Below are 19,438 nucleotides of genomic sequence, written 5' to 3'. Positions count from 1 at the left end.
TTAATGTCTTCGGCTCAGAGTTTAGGGCCATTCAGTACATAAATAACTAGCTACAAGCCCACAGAACTTAAATGTCACCTGTTCGCATGACCTGGTAGCATTTTAGTTACGTTTGCTTCTTGACCTAAGCTCAAAGAGGGTGATAATGACTACTTCATCTTCACAAAACTAAAAGCTTTTGGAGGAGGTAGAAATACCACTTTCCAAAAGTATTGTAGGCACCCCTCCTCTGGCCCCCCTCCACTTTTCAGCAACTTTTAAATGAGCAAGCAAAAGAAAGCAGCACCTACAGTTCAGGATGCAATCAATTATGTAAGTCTATGTTCACAGGAAAAATACTAAGAAGCCCCTTTCAGCCCCTAAAAAAGGAAGAAGCAACCCAAACCTGTACCCCCTGACATTACTATAGTTTTAAGGAATAAAAGGAGAAATTATAAAAAATGGAAAAGAAGCATTCAGTATAGGGAGGAGTTCCCGTCCTGGCTCAGTGGTTAACGAATCCGACTAGGAACCATGAGGTTGCAGGTTCAATCCCTGGACTTGCTCAGTGGGTTAGGGATCCATCGTTGCCGTGACCTGTGGTGTAGGTTGCAGACGTGGCTCGGATCCCCGTGTTGCTATGGCTGTGGCGTAGACTGGTGGCTACAGCTCCGATTGAACTCCTAGCCTGGGAACCTCCATATGCCGTGGGAGCAGCCCAAGAAGTGGCAAGAAGACAAAAAAAAAAAAAAAGAAATCAGTATAGGGATTTCAACATACACCAGAGTCTTCAGTTTGGTCTTTCCCCACCTCCAGATTTATTTTTCTAAATTACAGTTTGTATCATGTCACCTGTACTTAAGATACGTCCATCCACCCATCCATTTATGCATTCATTCATCCCTCTCTCCCTGAGGGACAACTACCAAACAAGTGCTATTTCAGGGTCTGGGGTTATAGTAATATAGATGTTCCAGCTCTCATGGAATTTACATCCAAGTAGGAGAGAAAGAAAATCTAAAAATTCACACACACATACACACGCACATGAATGAATGAACAAACCAACAAACAATTCAAAGCTAGGTAGAGATAAATATCCTTAAGATAAATAAAGCAGGAAGGGAAGCCCTCTCTAAGGCAGTGATATTTAAGCAGAGATCTAGATGAAGAGTGGGTGCAGAGTTGTGCCAAAATCTAGAAAAACATTCCAGAAAGAGGGAACAGCAAATACAAAGTCTTGGGACTAGAACGAACTTGACATATTCTAGGAACTGCAAGTTCAGTGTGGCTAGAACAGAAAGTGAAAAATGGAATGTGAGATGATGTCACATTATAGGAAAACAGGGGCCAGACCACATATAACCTTATAGGCCATGGTAAAAATACCTGGACTTTATACTGAGTATGACAGGAAGCCAACGGTGGTATATAAGCAAGAGAGTAACAAGATCTGATTTTAAAAAAATCTCTTTGATTGTGAGAACTGACTATAGGACCACTCCAGATTGGGAACAGGGAGACCAGTTAGAAGGCTTCTCTCCACAAGTCCAGGTGAGATATAATATAATAGTGGCTTAGACAGGGTAGAAACAGTGGCGATGGTTAGCATCTACCCAATTAGGCCCAAACTCTGAAGTTGGGACCATAAGTTCTTGTATAATGAGCACAAAACCACCTGGCCAATCCCATCTCCTATATCACTTTCCTATATTCTCTTCTTTTTAATAATCTGGTACTACTTTTATGCTCCCTAAAATGACCCCAAACTTTCTGATCTCCATATTTTTCCTCACATTGTTCCCTCCCACCTCCATTTCTGACAAAAATCAATCCTTCCAGATCATTAAAGTGCCAATGACAGAATCTTTCTTGATTTACTTCTTTTCTCTTTTTTCTTTGTCTTATTAGAGTTGCACCCACAACATAGGGAAGTTCCCAGGCTAGGGGTCAAATCGGAGCTGTAGCTGCCAGTCTATGCCACAGCCATTTGGGGATCCAAGTTGCATCTGCGACCTACAGCAGAGCTCACGGCAATGCTGGATCCTTAAGCCACTGAGCGAGGCCAGGGATCGAACCTGCATTCTCATGTATACTAGTCAGGTTTATTACCACTGAGCCACGGCAGGAACTCCTGATTTACTTATTTTCTTATGATCTCTCCTACTTTTGAATCCAAGGCTCTTTGTTTTTTAAGTGGCTTATGAAAAATACTTAAAGCAGAGGATCTCAGCAGGTATTGTGAGTGTCCACTAAAGTTTCATGCAAAATTTGAAGGCATGAGCATAAGGGCATTTTCTGAGGAGAGAGTCCATGGCTTTCAAATTCATGGAGATTCAAAGAGCACATGTCTCCAATCTACCCTTGCCCCTGAAAAAAAGGGTTAGAACATTTATGCTAGAGAAAACTTCAGAAAACAAAAGGGGGAAAGACAAAGTAAGAGAAAAGATGAATGAGGAAGAAGAAAGGAAAAGAAAAAGAAATGAATGGAGAAAACATCTAAGCTGGGGAGATGGCAGTATCTTTGGAAATAACTCGAGTCTTGCCATAGCAGTGGTTTATAACAGCATGCCCAATGTACCCGCTTTCCTCTGTAATCTAAGACCAGTAGAAAACATCACGGTTTAATTTACCCATTTTGATACATTATTAATGACAGTTCCTTAAGATTGCCAAAGTTTACTATAATATACAAAGCAGGAAACTTCCTAAAGACTATAGCCTGATGGAAGCTATGGATCTAATTTGCATTTTACAAATAACTACAAATAAGCTAAAATGTGTTATATAAAACATGAATCCACAATTGTACACTTTAAAAAGGTTAATTTTATGGTATGTGAACTGTATCTCAACAGAGCTACTATTAAAAAATTAATAAAACCTTTCAAAATATCACTCAATTTTATTATAGTAACATTTTAGGGTAACGAATTCATAAAACAGAGTAGTCGAGACAATTTTGCTCAACAGTGTGATCGGAATATTTAAAAATGAAGAAAGGGTCATTAGGTTAAACACATGATGTATATACCTTTATATCTCTGTGCATTTTTCCTTTACTGTGAAGATAGTATAATCCCTAGAGTTTCAAAAAAAAAAAAAAAAAACAGAGAAATTAACAAGATTTTACTACAGAGCACACTTTGGGATTCAAAGTGATCAAATGAGTAGTATTCTCTCTTATTTATTTATTCATTACAGAAAGCACTAGTGACAATCAATTTATTTTACTGGAATATCCAAAAAGATAAAAGAATTAAGAAAATGAAAGAGGCAGAGCTCAGTTTGAACCACTCTTTTTTCTAAGAAAAAATAATTTTCACTAAACTCTGCCAACAGTTTGAAATAACTCTCTTAAATATCTAATTAGTAACTAACAGAATGAGTTTTAACCCCACAAAAGTGTTTAATTTTCAAGACTTTCTTTGGTTTTAAGAGGAACATAAAAATAAATTAATAACAAATCCATAGTGCTTAAATTTTAGGAGGTATATTATAATGAAGCTTTAAAGTATTTATCTGCAAATATAATCTGAGTTTATTACACAAACAACATTAAAATGTATTAAAATCAAGTGTTTACTAAACTAGAATATTTAATCCTTACTCTACTTAACAGGCAGTGCACAATAATTAAACATTTTGTTTAACAAAGAACATTACTTATTAATTAGCATCAGATTTACCTGCAGTGTTTCTCTGCTAACATATGCAATTTGTAGTTCTGATAGAGGTCCCGTTACTATAAGAAGAGAAAATTAATGTTAATACAATTAGTCAAAGTATGTTTTTTCAATAAGAGACAAAGTTGTACAAGTTCCCCTAAGTAACAGACTTAATATATTTAAGTTCTACTAAAATGTAAGCTCCCATGAGGGCAGGAATTTTTAAAAATGTGATGTGCTCAATTGTATTCTCAGTATTTAGAAGAGTCCCTAAATGGAAAGCTGCTCAATAAGTGTTTATGGAATAAACAAAACACTGAAATAGTCACTGAGGAGTTCCCATCAGGGCTCAGTGGTAACAAACCTGACTAGTATCCATCAGGATGTGGGTTCAATCCCTGGCCTTGCTAAGTGGGTTATGGATCTGGTGTTGCCCTGGGCTGTGGTGTAGGTCACAGACACAGCTTAGATCCCCAAGTTGCTGTGGCTGTGGTGTAGGCTGGCAGCTGTGGCTCTAATTCGACCCCTAGCCTAGGAACTTCCATATGCTGCAACTGAGGCCCTAAAAAAAAGACTTTTTTTTTTTTTTTTAAAGTCACCGAAATTAATTACATTTTTCTTTTTACACCGGCTCATATTACCTCGAAGTGTTTAAAAAAAAAAAAAAAAAAGCATGGTCAAGAGGTTTAGCTAGTTTTGATTAAATCTTTTTTTAATAAATTGACATATAACATGTATTTTGGCTAGGTTAAAAATCAATACTTTCCCCCTAAAATTATCAGCTTTATAGGTATAAAGTTAATATATGTTCACCACAAATAATTCCAACCCACAGAGATAGGTCTCTTCCTCATCCAAACTAGTGTTACTCAATAATAAATAGTATAAATAGTTTGGCCTATCATCTACCAGATGACTTTATGCACAGAGGTTTTATATATAGTCCAGGTATGCACTGCACACACACACAAACATAAATAGAATCATATTACACATACAATTCTGAAACTTGCCTTTTTTAACTTATGGATATTTTTCCATATCTATCTATCTATCTATAGTTTAACATCATGTTTGAATAGTATTTCCTCTGTGCGCATCTCTCAACTATGAAAGACATTTAGATAGTTTTCTTTCTTTCTTTTTTTTTTTTTTTTGCTGTCAAATCACTTTAGAATAAGGAAGTAAGTTAGGTGAGAGAAACTATTGTAGAGACTGACCTAAATTCCAACCATGAAATCATGTGCTAGATGGTGATCTCCCATTTATACAAACTTCATAGCTTGGTAAGCATGTCTAGTTCAGAGTACTTGCATTTTACAATGGTGGAAGAGAGAAATCTATTTCCCTTAGATTCTTTTGGGGACAAGGTTAAGTTTAAATGGCTGAGGATAAACCATATAGTAACTAATTTCTGTGGCTTGTAAACCTACTCTCATCCAGTAAGACAGGCCTTCTTGAGATGTCTGTTCCCACAATATGGCAAACAAGATAACCTGAAAAGCCTGAAAACAACATCTAGAAATAACAGTAAAAATTTTTTAAATAATCCTTTAAATGTCCTAGCTAAGCTCATAAACAGTAAGAGACTCCCAGAAGCCAAAAACAAAAAGGAAAATGAAAAACAGAATGGTAAAAATGTCAAATATTCTAGTCGTGTTGTAGGGAAGGCCAATCTTGGTAAGCTAGGTCTTTGGTTTTATCCCCTACATGGGCACAGAAGTAAAGGCCATAGGTCTGCAGAAGAAGAGTTAAAACAAACACCCACATAAAACCAGAATCCTCAAAGGGCTACATCCTCATTAAAATAGTAGACAAGTACCAGGAGATGTCTAGGGATTTGTGTGTCATGGCCTGGGATCTGGAGAGGGGAAAAAAATATCTCCTCTTAGAATTTGTCACAACCATATATATTGAAATAATTAAGTCATTGGGGTCCCAGGAAAAAACAAAACAAAACAAAAAACACTGTCAGAAAGACACACTCTCAAAAGTCATACAGAATCCCCACTGAAGATGATCTCAAAATTACAAAATAAGGAGTTCCCGTCTTGGCGCAGTGGTTAACGAATCCGACTAGGAACCATGAGGTTGCGGGTTCGGTCCCTGCCCTTGCTCAGTGGGTTAACGATCCGGCGTTGCCGTGAGCTGTGGTGTAGGTTGCAGACCCGGCTCGGATCCTGCGTTGCTGTGGCTCTGGCGTAGGCCGGTGGCTACAGCTCCGATTCAACCCCTAGCCTGGGAACCTCCATATGCCGTGGGAGCGGCCCAAGGAATAGCAACAACAACAACAACAACAACAACAAAGACAAAAGACAAAAAAAAAATTACAAAATAAATGAGAAAAATTTCATCACAAATGATAAAACAGAATGTACAAAGTTGTTAAAGGACACTGTTAAACAGGAAGAAAAATGTTCAATGAAAAATAGATATAAAAATATCATGTTGAAACAATAAAATTTTCTAATGTAAAAACAAAAGAAAAAACTCGTGAAAAAATGTAAATTCAAAATTTGCCCCACCTTCCCCATCCTTGTGGTTAAAATATGTCTGTGAATTCTTTGGTATATCTCCTTCGAAAGTGTGAGTAAGACAGAAATGACTTGCTTCTAAAAAACAAATTGTGGGGGAAGTAACAGAATGCAACTTCTGAGACTACATCATAAAAGGTTTTGTGGATTTCTCCTTGCTCTCTGGGATCATTTGCTCTGGAAGAAGCCAACTGCCATACTGTGAAGACACTCAAGCTGTCCTATGGCAAGATCTACGTGGCAAGTTACTGACATCTCCTGCCAACAGCCATGTAAGTGAATCATCTTGGAAGCAAATCCTCCAATCTCGGTCAAGTCTTCAGATAACTATAGTTCTAGCCAAGAGCTACCAGACTGTAACCTCATAAGTAACCATGAGCTATAGTCACCTGGTTAGCAGACATCTGATCCATATGACTTTTGATCCACACCAAAAAGCCCTTGATATTTATTTATGTTTTGTTTTGCGTAAAATGTACATAAGACATTGGTCCATGCCAAAAGGTCTTTGATAGGAGTTCCCGTTGTGGCTCAGCAGTCAATGAACCTGACTAGGAACCATGAGGTTTCGGGTTCAATCCCTGGCCTTGCTCAGTGGGTTAAGTATCCGGCGTTGCCGTAAGCTGTGGTGTAGGTAGGTCACAGACGTGGCTCAGATACAGCATTTCTGCGGCTGCAGTGTAGGCCGGTGGCTACAGCTCCAATTCAACCCCTGGCCTGGGAACCTCCATATGCTGTGGGTGCGGCCCTAAGAAGCAAAAAAAACCCCCAAAAAACAAAGGGGAAAAAAACCCCGAAAGGTCCTTTATATTTGGCCCTGTCCAAAACCATGTGGCATGAATGGATATTTTGGATAGAACCAAATTTCAAGGACCTTCTGACATGCACCAAAGATCTGATGGATGTTTTGGCCTGTCTTGCAATTAAGTCATTCTTAAATTCTTGACTCTCAGTAACTGTGAGATAATAAATGTTTTAAGATCATAATTTTTAAGATCACTGTTATAAAGCAACAGAATATAATTCCCCCTTTTAAGAAAATTTAAATTAAAAAAATCATATGGAGTAAGTGATGGAATTAAGGATAGTAAAACAAAATAAAAAATTGGCTTAATGTTACTTTAGGAATAAGTGGAAATAATAATAAAAAAGGCTTTAATCAAAAATGTTGCATGGTGGATCAAAATATGGTTTGTATATACCCGCAAAAAAACAAACAAAATCCCCATAAACACTGTGGTTATTAGAAAAGAAGAACTTCTCTTCCACCAAATAAGGTAATCCAAGATATTACACTACTCCCCAGAGATTGATAACATCATGAAAGAGAGAGAGAAGAGAGAAGCGAAGAGACACACATAGAAAGGAAGACACATGACTTATATGGCTATGCAAGTAGATAGCACAGTAAACTGTAGCCAAGAGGATACATTTCAATGAGGAGAGTATTTGGTATAAACCTGGGTGCAATCAAAGGAATGAATACAAAGAAAGACAGGGTTTGGGGTTTTGTATAAGCATGTTAATTCCTAGCATGCATGTTTGAGAACACTGAAGGTGTTACAACATTGTCATTTTTTTCTACTGTACCAGTTGCTAATCAGTATAAACAAATCAGTATTAACAAACTCATATTACTATGTTACTTCCATCAGAGGGTTGAAATGGAGTAATAATCATGACAACCTATTTCTGAAACCAAACTGGTTTTCTTACTTCTTAATGAAGAAAGCAGAATCAGACACCTATGATCAATCATATATATCTGATGGAATTACTAACAATCGAAGACTAAAAAATAAGTGTGCTTAAAAAAAAAAAGCTAGGAGTTACCTTCATGGCTCAGTGGTCAACAAACCTGACTAGGATCTACAAGGATGCACGTATGATCCCTGCCTGGCCTTGCTCAGTGGGTTAAGGATCTGGCACTGCCGTGAGGTGTGGTGTAGGTTGCAGATGTGGCTCGGTCCTGTATGGCTATGGCTGTGGGTAGGCTGGCAGCTGTAGCTCCGATTTGACCCCTAGCCTGGGAACCTCCATATGCCTTGATTGTGGCCCCCAAAAAACAAACAAACAAAAAACTAAAGATGTAAAAGAAGAAGTGAAAAATTGTAAGTCAAGGAGTTCCCATTGTGATGCAGTATCCATGAGGTTTGGAGTTCGATCCCTAGCCTCACTCAGCAGGCTGGGGACTGGTATTGCAGTGAGCTGTGGTGTACGTTGCAGATGGGGCTCAGGTTCCGAGCTGCTGTGGCTGTGGCATAGGCCAGCAGCTGTAGCCCTGACCCCTAGCCTGGGAACTTTCATATGTCGAGGATGTGGCCCTAAAAAGCAAAAATAAGTAAATAAATAAATAAATAAATAAGACAAATAGAAAAATGGTGGGAGATCTGAAATAGGACCAAATAATTTCTAGAAATGAAAGATATGGTCATCAAAAATTAAAACCTAGTGGACTGGAGTTCCCATTGTGGTGCAACGCAGTCAGTGGCATCTCTAGAGCACTGGGATGCAGGTTTGATCCCCAGATCTCTGGCCCAGCACAGTGGGTTGAGGATCTGTTGTTACTGCAAGTGTAACTGCAGCTCAGATCTGATCCATGGCTTGGGAATTCTATATCTTGTAGGGCAGCCTAAAAAGACAAAGAAAACAAACAAGCAAAAAAAAAAACCCACCAATGCAGTGGATGCAGTAATTACAGCTATATAATCAGTGAACTGGAAGATGGTTTTGAGTATCCTTTGTGCTCTAACTGGGGGATTAAAAAGCAGAAAATATGAAGCTGACTTTAAGAGACCTGGAGAAGATCTCATGTACATCTAACTGAAATTCTTGATGGAGGGATCAGATAAATTGAAGGAGAAAATATTTGAAGAAGATACTAGAAACACCAGAAATAAAGAGAAAAGTCCTAAAAGCAATTAGAAAGAATGATCACCTGCTAAGGATCAATAGTCAGACTGACAGAAGGTAAAAACAACTACAGAAACTAGAAATCAACAGTCTACTATCTTTAAATGCTGACAGAAAAGACCTGTCAATATTAAAAAAATGCACTTATGCCCATTTAAACTATCATTTGAGAATGAGGGTCAAAGACTGAGAGTTTATCACTAGAACTCTTCAGGAAGAGAAGGAAATTAAATCAATAAGTGTGGAAATGAGGGAAGAGAAATTAGTCAAAATGAAGATGATAACAGGGGGAAATAGCTTTTTGAATTTGTAACAAGCTTCCAGAAATACTATCTATATATGTCCTATTCCAACTGAACTAACTATACATAATTCTTTAGAATTGGCAAATAATTCAACTGTATCTAATTTCTCAATTTATAAAGCAAAAGCTCCTTTCATCTATATATATCTTAAATTTATTTATGTATCCAAATAACACATGTTTTTCTCAAAACAATATTAATATTTAACATAGTAAATAACTACATATATTTTTTAAAAGTTTATGGTCACACTTATGGCATATGTAAGTTTCCAGGCCAGGGACTGAATCTGAGCCACAGCAGCAACTCCGGATCCTTTAATCCACTGCGCCATGGTGGGAACTCCAGTAAATAACTATATTTTAAGAAATTCGACTTAATCTCTTTAACACATAACTTGGATCTTACCATGATAAATATCCTGTAAAGAACCACCTCCACAAAACTCCATGCAAATCCAAAGTTTATCTCGCCTATAAAAAGAAAATAAGCATGTTATCACATTGTCATGATTAAAAAATCTGAAGTAACAAGTATATTAAGGTCGTACGCCAATACCTTGAAAAACCATATAAATGCAACGTGCTAAGAGAAAAGCTAATCTCTAAAAGAATTACTTAATACAATGTGTTACTATAACTCAAGGTTTTAATCCTTAAAATATACCATCTGTAGGATATAAAGATGTCATCAGGCATATCCAAATGAGAAAAAATGTCCCCTTAGTTAAAAACTAAATTTCCCCTCCCTCAGTTTACTGCCATCTACCCTATGACTGTTTTACAATAGTTAAATGTTAATTAAAAGGTTCACACCAAAAATTATGTAGAAGCTTCATCACAGAATAGCAATATATCTCAACGTATATCACTTTGTGCTCTCATTGACAGACAAAATGTAAAATTTACCTTCATATCTAAACACAACAAAGATCTTTCCAAAATAACCTCTGTTAAAAATTTGTCACTCACCTGTCTTTAGTAGCATTTCTCTTTCACATTCACATATCATAGAGTCACAGGAGAAATAATTAGCAAAGATTTAATAGCTTGTTCCTTTGTTCATTCCTTTGTTGAATCATTCATTACTTCATCTCAAAATGTACCAGGAAATGTACTATTCTTGGGAAGCAGAGATGGAACACAAAGTCTCTGAACTCGGCAAGTTCAGACTAACGGAGAAGAAAAATTCTGTCTTAATGGTGTATTTGTTTCTCTCACCACTGCATTTACAGTGCGTAGAAGGCTATCCAGCAAATGAATATTTATTCCATGAATGAATGCATGCATGAGTGATTGAAAGAATAAATAAATCCATTAGATCCAGGGTCAGCAAACTATGGCCAGTGGGCCAAATCTAACCTGCTGCCTGATTGTGCATAACCCAAGAACTATGAAAGTTTTTCATATTTTTAAATGGGGGGGGGAATGTATCACAAGAAGAATAGTATATCTTGACAAGTGACAATTAGATGAAATTCAAATTTTTAGTATCCATATAAAGTTTTACTGAAACATAGTCATTCATTTACACAATATCTATGGCTGTTTCTGTACTAAAACAACTGTGGCAGAGAGAAACACACAAAATACACAAAGCCTAAAATATTTACTACATGGGCATTTACAGAAAGATTCTGCTGACCTTTGGACTGGATTATAGTTTGATTAGTGCATAATCCAGGTATGTATAAGGTTTTGTGAGAATCCAGAGGTAAAGTTAATGGAAACTTTAAGGGAGGAAGTAACATTTGACTTGGGTTTTGAAGTTAAAGCAGGAACTCACCACCAAGAAAAAGAGAAAGGGCAGGCGTAAAAGAATGGAAATTTGAAAGAAGATGCCACATTTGAGAGAATGTGGGTGATTTAGTATGAGTTGGACACTATCAGGCTATCTGAAGAGACAGAGGCAGGAAATGAAGCTGGAATAGGCTGAGGTCATACTATAAAACAATGGTCAGTTTGTAGACTCCTCAGTTTAGTTACCTTCATCTAGATAATCTCTAGTTGGTCAATGTCTCTAAAAACTGGACACCAGAATCAAGTACCATTCTGAGTACTACAGAACAGTGCATTTACAGGCAGAGTTGTTATCAGGAGGGGACCACAAATGGCAGTGGGGTGTGACGAGGCAGACCTGAGAGGTGAGCTGACCTGGTTGAATGCAATGGACCACGCTCCATATAACAAAGGAACACAGGCTATCAGAGTGTGAAGGTCAGCAAACCTAAGAGTACAGAGTAAAAAAGTACCATGATTCAAGAGGCAAAGCTAAAGAAGTGAAGCCCAGAAAAAGAAATCAGGACCTAAAATTCACAGGTGGTCCACATACCAATGAAACTGAGGCAGGACAGCTGATAGGTAAAGTGTGAACTAGCTGCCCAGTGGCCTGGTTTGAATTAACTCTCAGAATAGATGTCTGGGGCTGGCAGATGTGTGGCCTCATCGAAAATGATGAAGGCATTTATGACTGGGGACTGTTATACAGGGAGAAATCTAAATCCCCCAGAGAATTTAACATTTATCTCCCCTTTATTTGAACACTTATATTTCTATTAACTTGGCTAAAGGCTCTCTTCAGTTTCTTAGCAATTACATTCAACTGCTGGTTTGCAGTTTGAAGTTAACTAAAACCTCTGGATTTTTTTAAATGTTCCATGAGTTTCCAACTCCATTTTGCATATCTGGTTCACTGAAACTATGCATAGGACTTTGTCCTCCTTTATAAATTTCATTTCTTAAAAAAATTTTTTTTCACATGCATCTTATTAGCTCTCCAATTATTTTACTTAACATACTTCAGCACAGGCAGTGTGACACTATTTTTAATTGGAAACATACGCCCCCACCCCCACACACTCTAGAAGTGACTGGTTAGAAAGAACGCAGTCAAGAGTCTACCCTCCAGAGGTAGGTACCACAAGAGCTTTGCTCATAAACTATTTTGACCTGTACAAGTGACTTCACTAAGGTGCTTAGGAACATGAGGAATATATATATATATATATATATATATATATATATATATATATGTGTGTGTGTGTGTGTGTGTGTGTATATATATATGTATGTATATATATATACACACACACATATATTTTTGATTTTTAGGGCTGCACTCACAGCATATGGAGGTTCCCAGGCTACGGGTTGAATTGGAGCTACCGGCCCATGCCACAGTCATAGCAACACAGGATCTGAGCCAAGTCTGCAACCCACACCACAGCTCACAGCAACGCCAGATCCCCGACCCACTGAGGGAAGCCAGGGATGGAACCCGCATCCTTATGGTTACTAGTCAGATTCGGTTCCCCTATGCCATGAAGGGAACTCCCCCCTCCTCATGACGAGGAATAATTTTGCCATTGATGACACGAATGGCACTCTAACTATGTAGACTGCTCAGAATGACCATCTGACACCTCTCTGTGCCTTTGCTTAAAGGGAGATGTGTGAGAGTAAGGCAAGTTCATTAACCCATATTCTTTGGAATGATGCTCAGATTCCAATTTGATATGTGTATGCAGGATTCTATAGCCTCATCTCTCGACTGAATCCTTCCTCTAGAACAATGGTTCTCAAACTGTGGTCTGAGAGAGGCCCCTGAGGGGTCAGCAAGGTCAAACCCCTTTTCCTAATAACACTAAAAATGATTTGTCCTTTTGCCCTCTCTCTTGAGAATACAGAGGCATTTTCCAAAGGCTACAGGAAGTGTGATGATGACACCATATCTCTGACAGCTACTGGCATATGTGCTTATATATTCGTTTCAAATTTTTGTTTTAATTTCTAAATAGTAAATATCACTAAATGTAACCCAAATAAACAAATGTTCTTTGGGATACTCAATAATTTTTAAGAGTGTAAAAAAAGGGGCTCTAAGACCAAACGTTTTGAGAACTGCTGCTCTAAAATGTTTTCATATCTGCCACACAGGAATCTTTCATATAAAATATCTGTCCCAAGTGCTTAAGCCACAGGCAGTGGGGAGTTCTCACATCTTACAAAAACTGCCTGAATGGTGGTTTGGGGATCTGTTTAGGATAAAATGAAATAAAATATACACTTCTTAGTACAGGACCTGGAATATAAGCCAGTAAACATAAGCTGTTTTCTATTCCTTTGTTATATTTCATCTTGTGTATTTATGTGAGAAGACACCTTAAATTGCTCCCAGAACTGCAGTGAAAGTGTAAATAAACAAAACTGCCTTTTCTTCTCTCTCTCTCTCTCACAGGCACACCCCCTGCATACGGAAATTCCTGGGCCACAGATTGAATCGGAACCTCAGCCGTGACCTATGCTGCAGTTGCAGCAATGCTGGATCTTCAACCCATCACACAGGGCTGGGGGTTAAACATGTGCCTCCACAGCAACTCGAACCACTGCAGTTGGATTCTTAACCCGCTGTGACACAGTGGAAACTCCTACCTTTTTCTTTTTCAAGAAAAAAAAAAAAGTAGAAGAGAGATGGGATTGATTGATATAACCTCTAAAGTTATGCTAATTACCACTTCCTTCTCATAAGCACTCACTAATTATCTGATTAATACTTTATCTTAAATGTTTGCTGGGGACAGACGACTGACATCACATTTAATGGTCTATATTTGTTTTTATTAATCATTTTTCCCTTTTCTTTGTAAATTGGTCAATGCTGATTACTAATTCTTGACACCTCTCCTATTTGTCAAAAGACACTCACTGACAGTGGATGACAAATACGTCTGCTACATTTTCAGCATAGTAATGAAATACTGAAATACGATTTATACTAACCTGAATGTTTAGATTCATTTAAAGTGTCTGGGTGCTCTATAATGATCTACTCACCTATCTGCGCTTCAATGCCTTCTTTGCCTTTTTTTTTTTAAGGGCCGCACCCGTGGCACATGGAGGTTCCCAGGCTAAGGGTCGAATCAGAGCTACAGCTGGTGGCCTATGCCACAGCAATGCCAGATCTAAGCCATGTCTGCAACCTATACCACAGCGCACCGCAATGCTAGCTCCTTGACGTACTGATCGAGGCCAGGGATCAAACCTGCAACCTCATGGTTACTAGTCAGATTTGTTTCTGCTGAGCTACTATAGGAATTCCTCAATTCCTTTTTTTTTTCTTTTTTTGTTCTTTTTCTCAATTCCTTCTTAATAATGCTTTTCCGACCCTTTCCAGATTGAAAGCAATTCTCCTTTGTAAAGATAATGGATGCAGGAAACAAGTTCTCTTTCTTACATATTTCACCATCCTCTACTTGCAGCTGTTCTACCCACTTTCCCATCTTGCTTAAAACACAATTTTCTGTTCACTCTATGTAAAATTACTTTCCAACCTACATACTGAGAGAAAAAAATCACAATTATATACATAATAATTTACTTTTTAAGATGCCTATAATACTTTACCTTTTTAAACATTCTATTTAGTTAAGTCTGGTATTATCAAAAAAGCTTGCAATACTCAGAGTCTATTAGAAAAATGACTTCCATCTGCTCCCTGAATGTCTCTCTTTCGATGGTAAATCTGCACTTGCTTTTGGTCATTCACCAAGCCATCTGCCTAACAGGAAAGGACTTGAATCAAATCAGTCCATGCTATGTAAGCCAATAAATTATGAAATCTTTGTCCTTGGGTATTTGAATTGAAATAAAATTAACCACTGAGGCAAATATTCCATGTATCATGATTAATTCCTGATGCAACAAATCCTTAGAATTCTTTTTTCTTATTCTGTAAAATTATCTATCTGGTAAGGAACAGAAAAATAAGCAGAGGAGGGAAATAGTTCACTATTTTCATCTTCTAGCTTGATGTTTACTAGAGCATATATGAACTAACATTCTAATAACTATTACATTAAATTATCATTTCTAAAACACACTTTTAAATCTTCCCATACTGACTGAAAAAACTAAATATTTATATATTGTGCTCAAATATACTAGGATTTAAAAAGTACAATAAAATGGGAGCATGATTGGAAGTTCCCACGTGGTACAGAGGGTTAAGGATCTGGCATTGCTACAGCTGTGGTGCAGGTAGCAACTGTGGCACAGGTTCAATCCCTGGCCCGGCAACTTCAGAATGCTGGGGGGAGGTGGGCAAAAAAAATGTGTGCATGATCAACAAGAATAAATAGCTGGAGTATTTGCTAGAAAGTGGCATACTCAGTCATTTCCCCTGGGAGAGAATGAAGGCCATGTTCCTCGCTGCAGTCCCCTGATCCCTATACTTGATTGTTGGTTATCTTGTTGACCAGAACACTTGCCAATGGCTTTTCCACCATATTCGGCAAAATAATTCAACTGTAACCTCAACCACCAATGTGAAAAATGAAAGTTCGATAACTGGTGGATATTTTAACTTAGGATAACTTATTTTAAATGTGAGCTGAATTTAAAATGTTTTGGTTCATTTTTAAACAGATACTAAAAAACTACTGCATTCCGAGAAGTTATACATAACCCATCCATCTGCTTTCCTTTAGCAATGAGGGATAGCTCTGTTTTCAGGGGATACAAGGTGACCTATTTCTCTATAACTATATCTAACTACCCCCAGCTCAGCATAATATTTTCCAAAGAATGGGTTATTGGACAGCAGTCCTATGTGAAGTATGCTTCCAAAAAGAAATCACTGTACAGTTAAATCAGTTTTGGAAATGTCATATCCTATAGTTAGTCTTTTCTTAGAAGGTAACAATGCCACTGGTATTTTAAGGGCTTTGAGAAATACTGCCCAGGGAACAGGGGTGGTGTCAGGGCACAGAATAGGAGGAGAAAGGGAAGGAGGAGTTGCTGGAGAGAGAGGAAAAGGTGGGTGGAAGAAGAGGAAGAGAAGAAAGAGGAGAAGAAATGGGCTGGAAAAAGTTAGAAGGGGAGAATGGGGAGGAGGAAAGAGGGGAGAAGATAAGAGAGCAGAGGGGAGAGGGAAGATGAAGAAAAAAAGAAATACAACTTCTCTAATTCTGTTTGGTTCACTATTTCGCCAAACTAATTTTTCCGTAGACTCATTTTTTCAAATCAAATGTCAGCATCCTTCAGAACAAATGTTTGGTAGAAAAAGCCCCAGGTTTTTCTGGTATCTCATAAGGCAGTTCCACCAAATTTCTCACTTAAAGCAGTGGTTCTCACCTGAGGGTGATTCTGTCCCTCAAAAAAACCAATGTCTAGAGGCATTTTAATGTCACAACTCGGGGAGATATTACTGGCAACTATCTCCTAGAGGCCAGGGACAATGCCAACCATCCTACAAGGCACCTGAAGTAACTGGTATAACTACTACTAAGATTGCACTTGAAGGAAACCAATGTGGTTTGTATCAGTGTAAACAGAAACTAAAAACAAAAGAGGACCATTAGTGAAAAGCTGGTGAAATCTGAATGAAGCATCTTAGTTTAGCTAATGGTATTGTGCCAATGTTAATTTCTTAGTTTTGACAAATGTCCCATGGTTATGTAAGATGTTAACGTTAGGGAAAGCTAAGAGAACTCTTTGTACTATCTTTGCAACTTCTATATAGATTAACATATTCCAAAATTAAGTTTCTTTTTTTAAAAAAAGAGGGTTGTGGAGTTCCCGTCGTGGTGCAATGGAAACGAATCTGACTAGGAACCATGAGATTGAGGGTTCAATCCCTGGCCTCGCTCAGTGGATTAAAGATCCGGTGTTGCCGTGAGCTGTGGTGTAGGTCTCAGAGGTGGCTCAGATCTGGTGTTGCTGTGGCTCTGGCGTAAGCTGGCAGCAGCAACTCTGATTAGACCCCTATCCTGGGAACCTACATAATGCTGCAGATGTGGCTCTGAAAAGACAAAAAAAGGACCAAAAAGAAAGAAAGAAAAAAAAGAGGGTTGCTGGGTATAAATTAAAGTGATTTAACTGTAATTTTCATTTTCATAGTGTGAACATTCAAAAAGGCATTTCCAGTTAAGGTTCTATGGTTTCCTTGGCAAGTCCTGTCTCTGGCTCTAGAAAAAAATGTCTTCCAGTTTCTATATACCTCGAGAGACTACCATCTCTTTCTTGGATCACTGTAATAAATGTACTAACCCCCTGCCTCTATCATCTATACTCCAATTCCATCCCCCATAGAATATACTAAACTCTGTGTTAAAACCTTTCAACAAGCATGCTCAATACATATAAAAGGTTTCTTTTTTGCCTAAATCTCTCAGCGTTATCTACTGAAACTACATCTTTTCTCTCTTAAGCTCTAATACGAGATTATGAACTGTCTCTTGAACACTTCATGGTGTTTTTCATGCATGCATTTCCTTTCTCAGAAATTACAATTTTCTACACTCATACATACACCACAGTAAATGCTTACTAATCCTTTAACACCCAATATTTGGGAATCGCATCATTTATAGAGCTGGCTCTGATTCTCTTCACTTTGACAAAATCAGATATTCTACCATCTTTACCACTTTGTATCTTACATCAAAATGATTAGCACTTAGAATATTATGTTGCAATTTATTTACTCATGTCTATTGGTTCTATTCCATAATAAGCAAGGAGCTGTCTTTATCTTAGTACCTCCAGAAATCAATAAATACAGCACTCTATACATCCTAAGAAATAATGTAGAAATACTTTGTAAATAGTGGTGACTTATAGATATAGTATTAATATGAGCTAAATTATGTTATCTAAACTAGTACTCTGGATTTCAAAGGTTTAAAATATCTATTTAAAACTGTTTTGACACTATAACTCCACATATTTGATTGTCCAGTGGCTTATCTTTTGAGGATCACTTGCTGATATTCAAGCTGAGTTTTATCAGTTCGATCTATAAAGGAATGTCTCAATTTTCTTTTTTTTAATTTTGTCTTTTTGCCTCTTCTAGGGCCACACCTGTGGCATATGGAGGTTCCCAGGCTAGGGGTCGAATCGGAGCTGTAGCCCCTGCCCTACGCCAGAGCCACAGCAATGTGAGATCCAAGCCCCATCTGCAACCTACACCACAGCTCACTGCAATGCTGGATCCTTAACCCACTGAGCAAGGTCATGGATTGAACCCACAATCTCATGGTTCCTAGTTGGATTCATTAACCACTGAGCCATGATGGGAACTCCTCAATTTTCTTAATTTATTCTTAAAGGATATGCTGGGTTAAGAAATGCCTAGAAGGAATCCGATGTTAAAATCATTTTGCTTAAAGGAAACAATAGTTAAACTCTACTGGGAATAAAGAAAAGGTCTATGAGGATTTAAAGCTATTGTTTTATAGATATACACACAAATACATAGATAAAAATATACACCAAACCAGGACTATTTGTTTTAAATTTTACACTTCCAGAGAAAAATGTTACCTATTCAGTGCTGCTTGTACAGTATATGCAATTAGGCACGTAATGAACACAGGCTTTTAATGATATTAAAGAGCAAGTAAGGAAGGCCCCTGTTGAGAATACTAGGCTTCTGTTTTACAGGAGCCAAGTCTCAATATTTCTCTGGGAAGTGAGGGTAGCTATCCTGCTATAAAATAGGTTTCTGAACTTGATTATATCCTGGTCATCTATTCAGTAAATTCATAGGGTTAGTCCCATTTCCTGGAGGGGAAACTTATTAATGGTCAAAACCACATTAGCTCAATTTCTCCAATCTTTCGTCTAAATTAGTTATATAGGCTGTAATGGCAACAAGATAGAAGGGAGAAAGTTATTAAGAACAGTATATATTTTTTTTGGGGGGGGGTTGTATCAGGTTCAAATAAAGAAGCTCTTTCTTTGCCTTTTGTAAAATCATTCAGTAATGGGAGTTCCCGTTGTGGCGCAGTGGTTGACAAATCCAACTAGGAACCATGAGGTTGCGGATTCGGTCCCTGGCCTTACTCAGTGGGTTAAGGATCCGGCGTTGCCGTGAGCTGTGGTGTAGGTGGCAGACTCGACTTGGATCCCTCGTTGCTGTGGCTCTGGCATTGACTGGTGGCTACGGCTCCGATTAGACCCCTAGCCCGGGAACCTCCATATGCCGCAGGAGCGGCTCAAGAAATGGCAAAAAAAAAAAAAAAAAAAAAAAAAAAAAACCA

The 19,438-nt window shown here is 37.9% G+C and overlaps 1 protein-coding gene across 3 annotated transcripts in view; it reads right to left on the bottom strand.

Annotated features, from left to right (window-relative positions):
* Window positions 1-19,438, bottom strand: part of MAP4K3 (mitogen-activated protein kinase kinase kinase kinase 3) — a 198,075-nt gene that overhangs the window by 74,665 nt on the left and 103,972 nt on the right. For all 3 annotated transcript variants that reach the window (XR_007135149.1, XM_047782228.1, XM_047782229.1), the window contains exons 4-6: window positions 9,808-9,872; window positions 3,669-3,724; window positions 3,014-3,061 (exon numbers count right to left, since the gene is read on the bottom strand). Coding sequence is in view for 2 of the 3 variants with exons in the window: in XM_047782228.1 (XP_047638184.1) it covers window positions 3,014-3,061; window positions 3,669-3,724; window positions 9,808-9,872 (169 nt within the window). In the remaining variant the exon portion in view is untranslated. The remainder of the gene's footprint in view (window positions 1-3,013; window positions 3,062-3,668; window positions 3,725-9,807; window positions 9,873-19,438) is intronic.

The sequence above is a fragment of the Phacochoerus africanus genome, chromosome 5, assembly GCF_016906955.1.
Source record: "Phacochoerus africanus isolate WHEZ1 chromosome 5, ROS_Pafr_v1, whole genome shotgun sequence".
Classification (NCBI taxonomy): Eukaryota; Metazoa; Chordata; class Mammalia; order Artiodactyla; family Suidae; genus Phacochoerus; species Phacochoerus africanus.
This window is presented reverse-complemented; position numbering and strand designations above follow the sequence as displayed.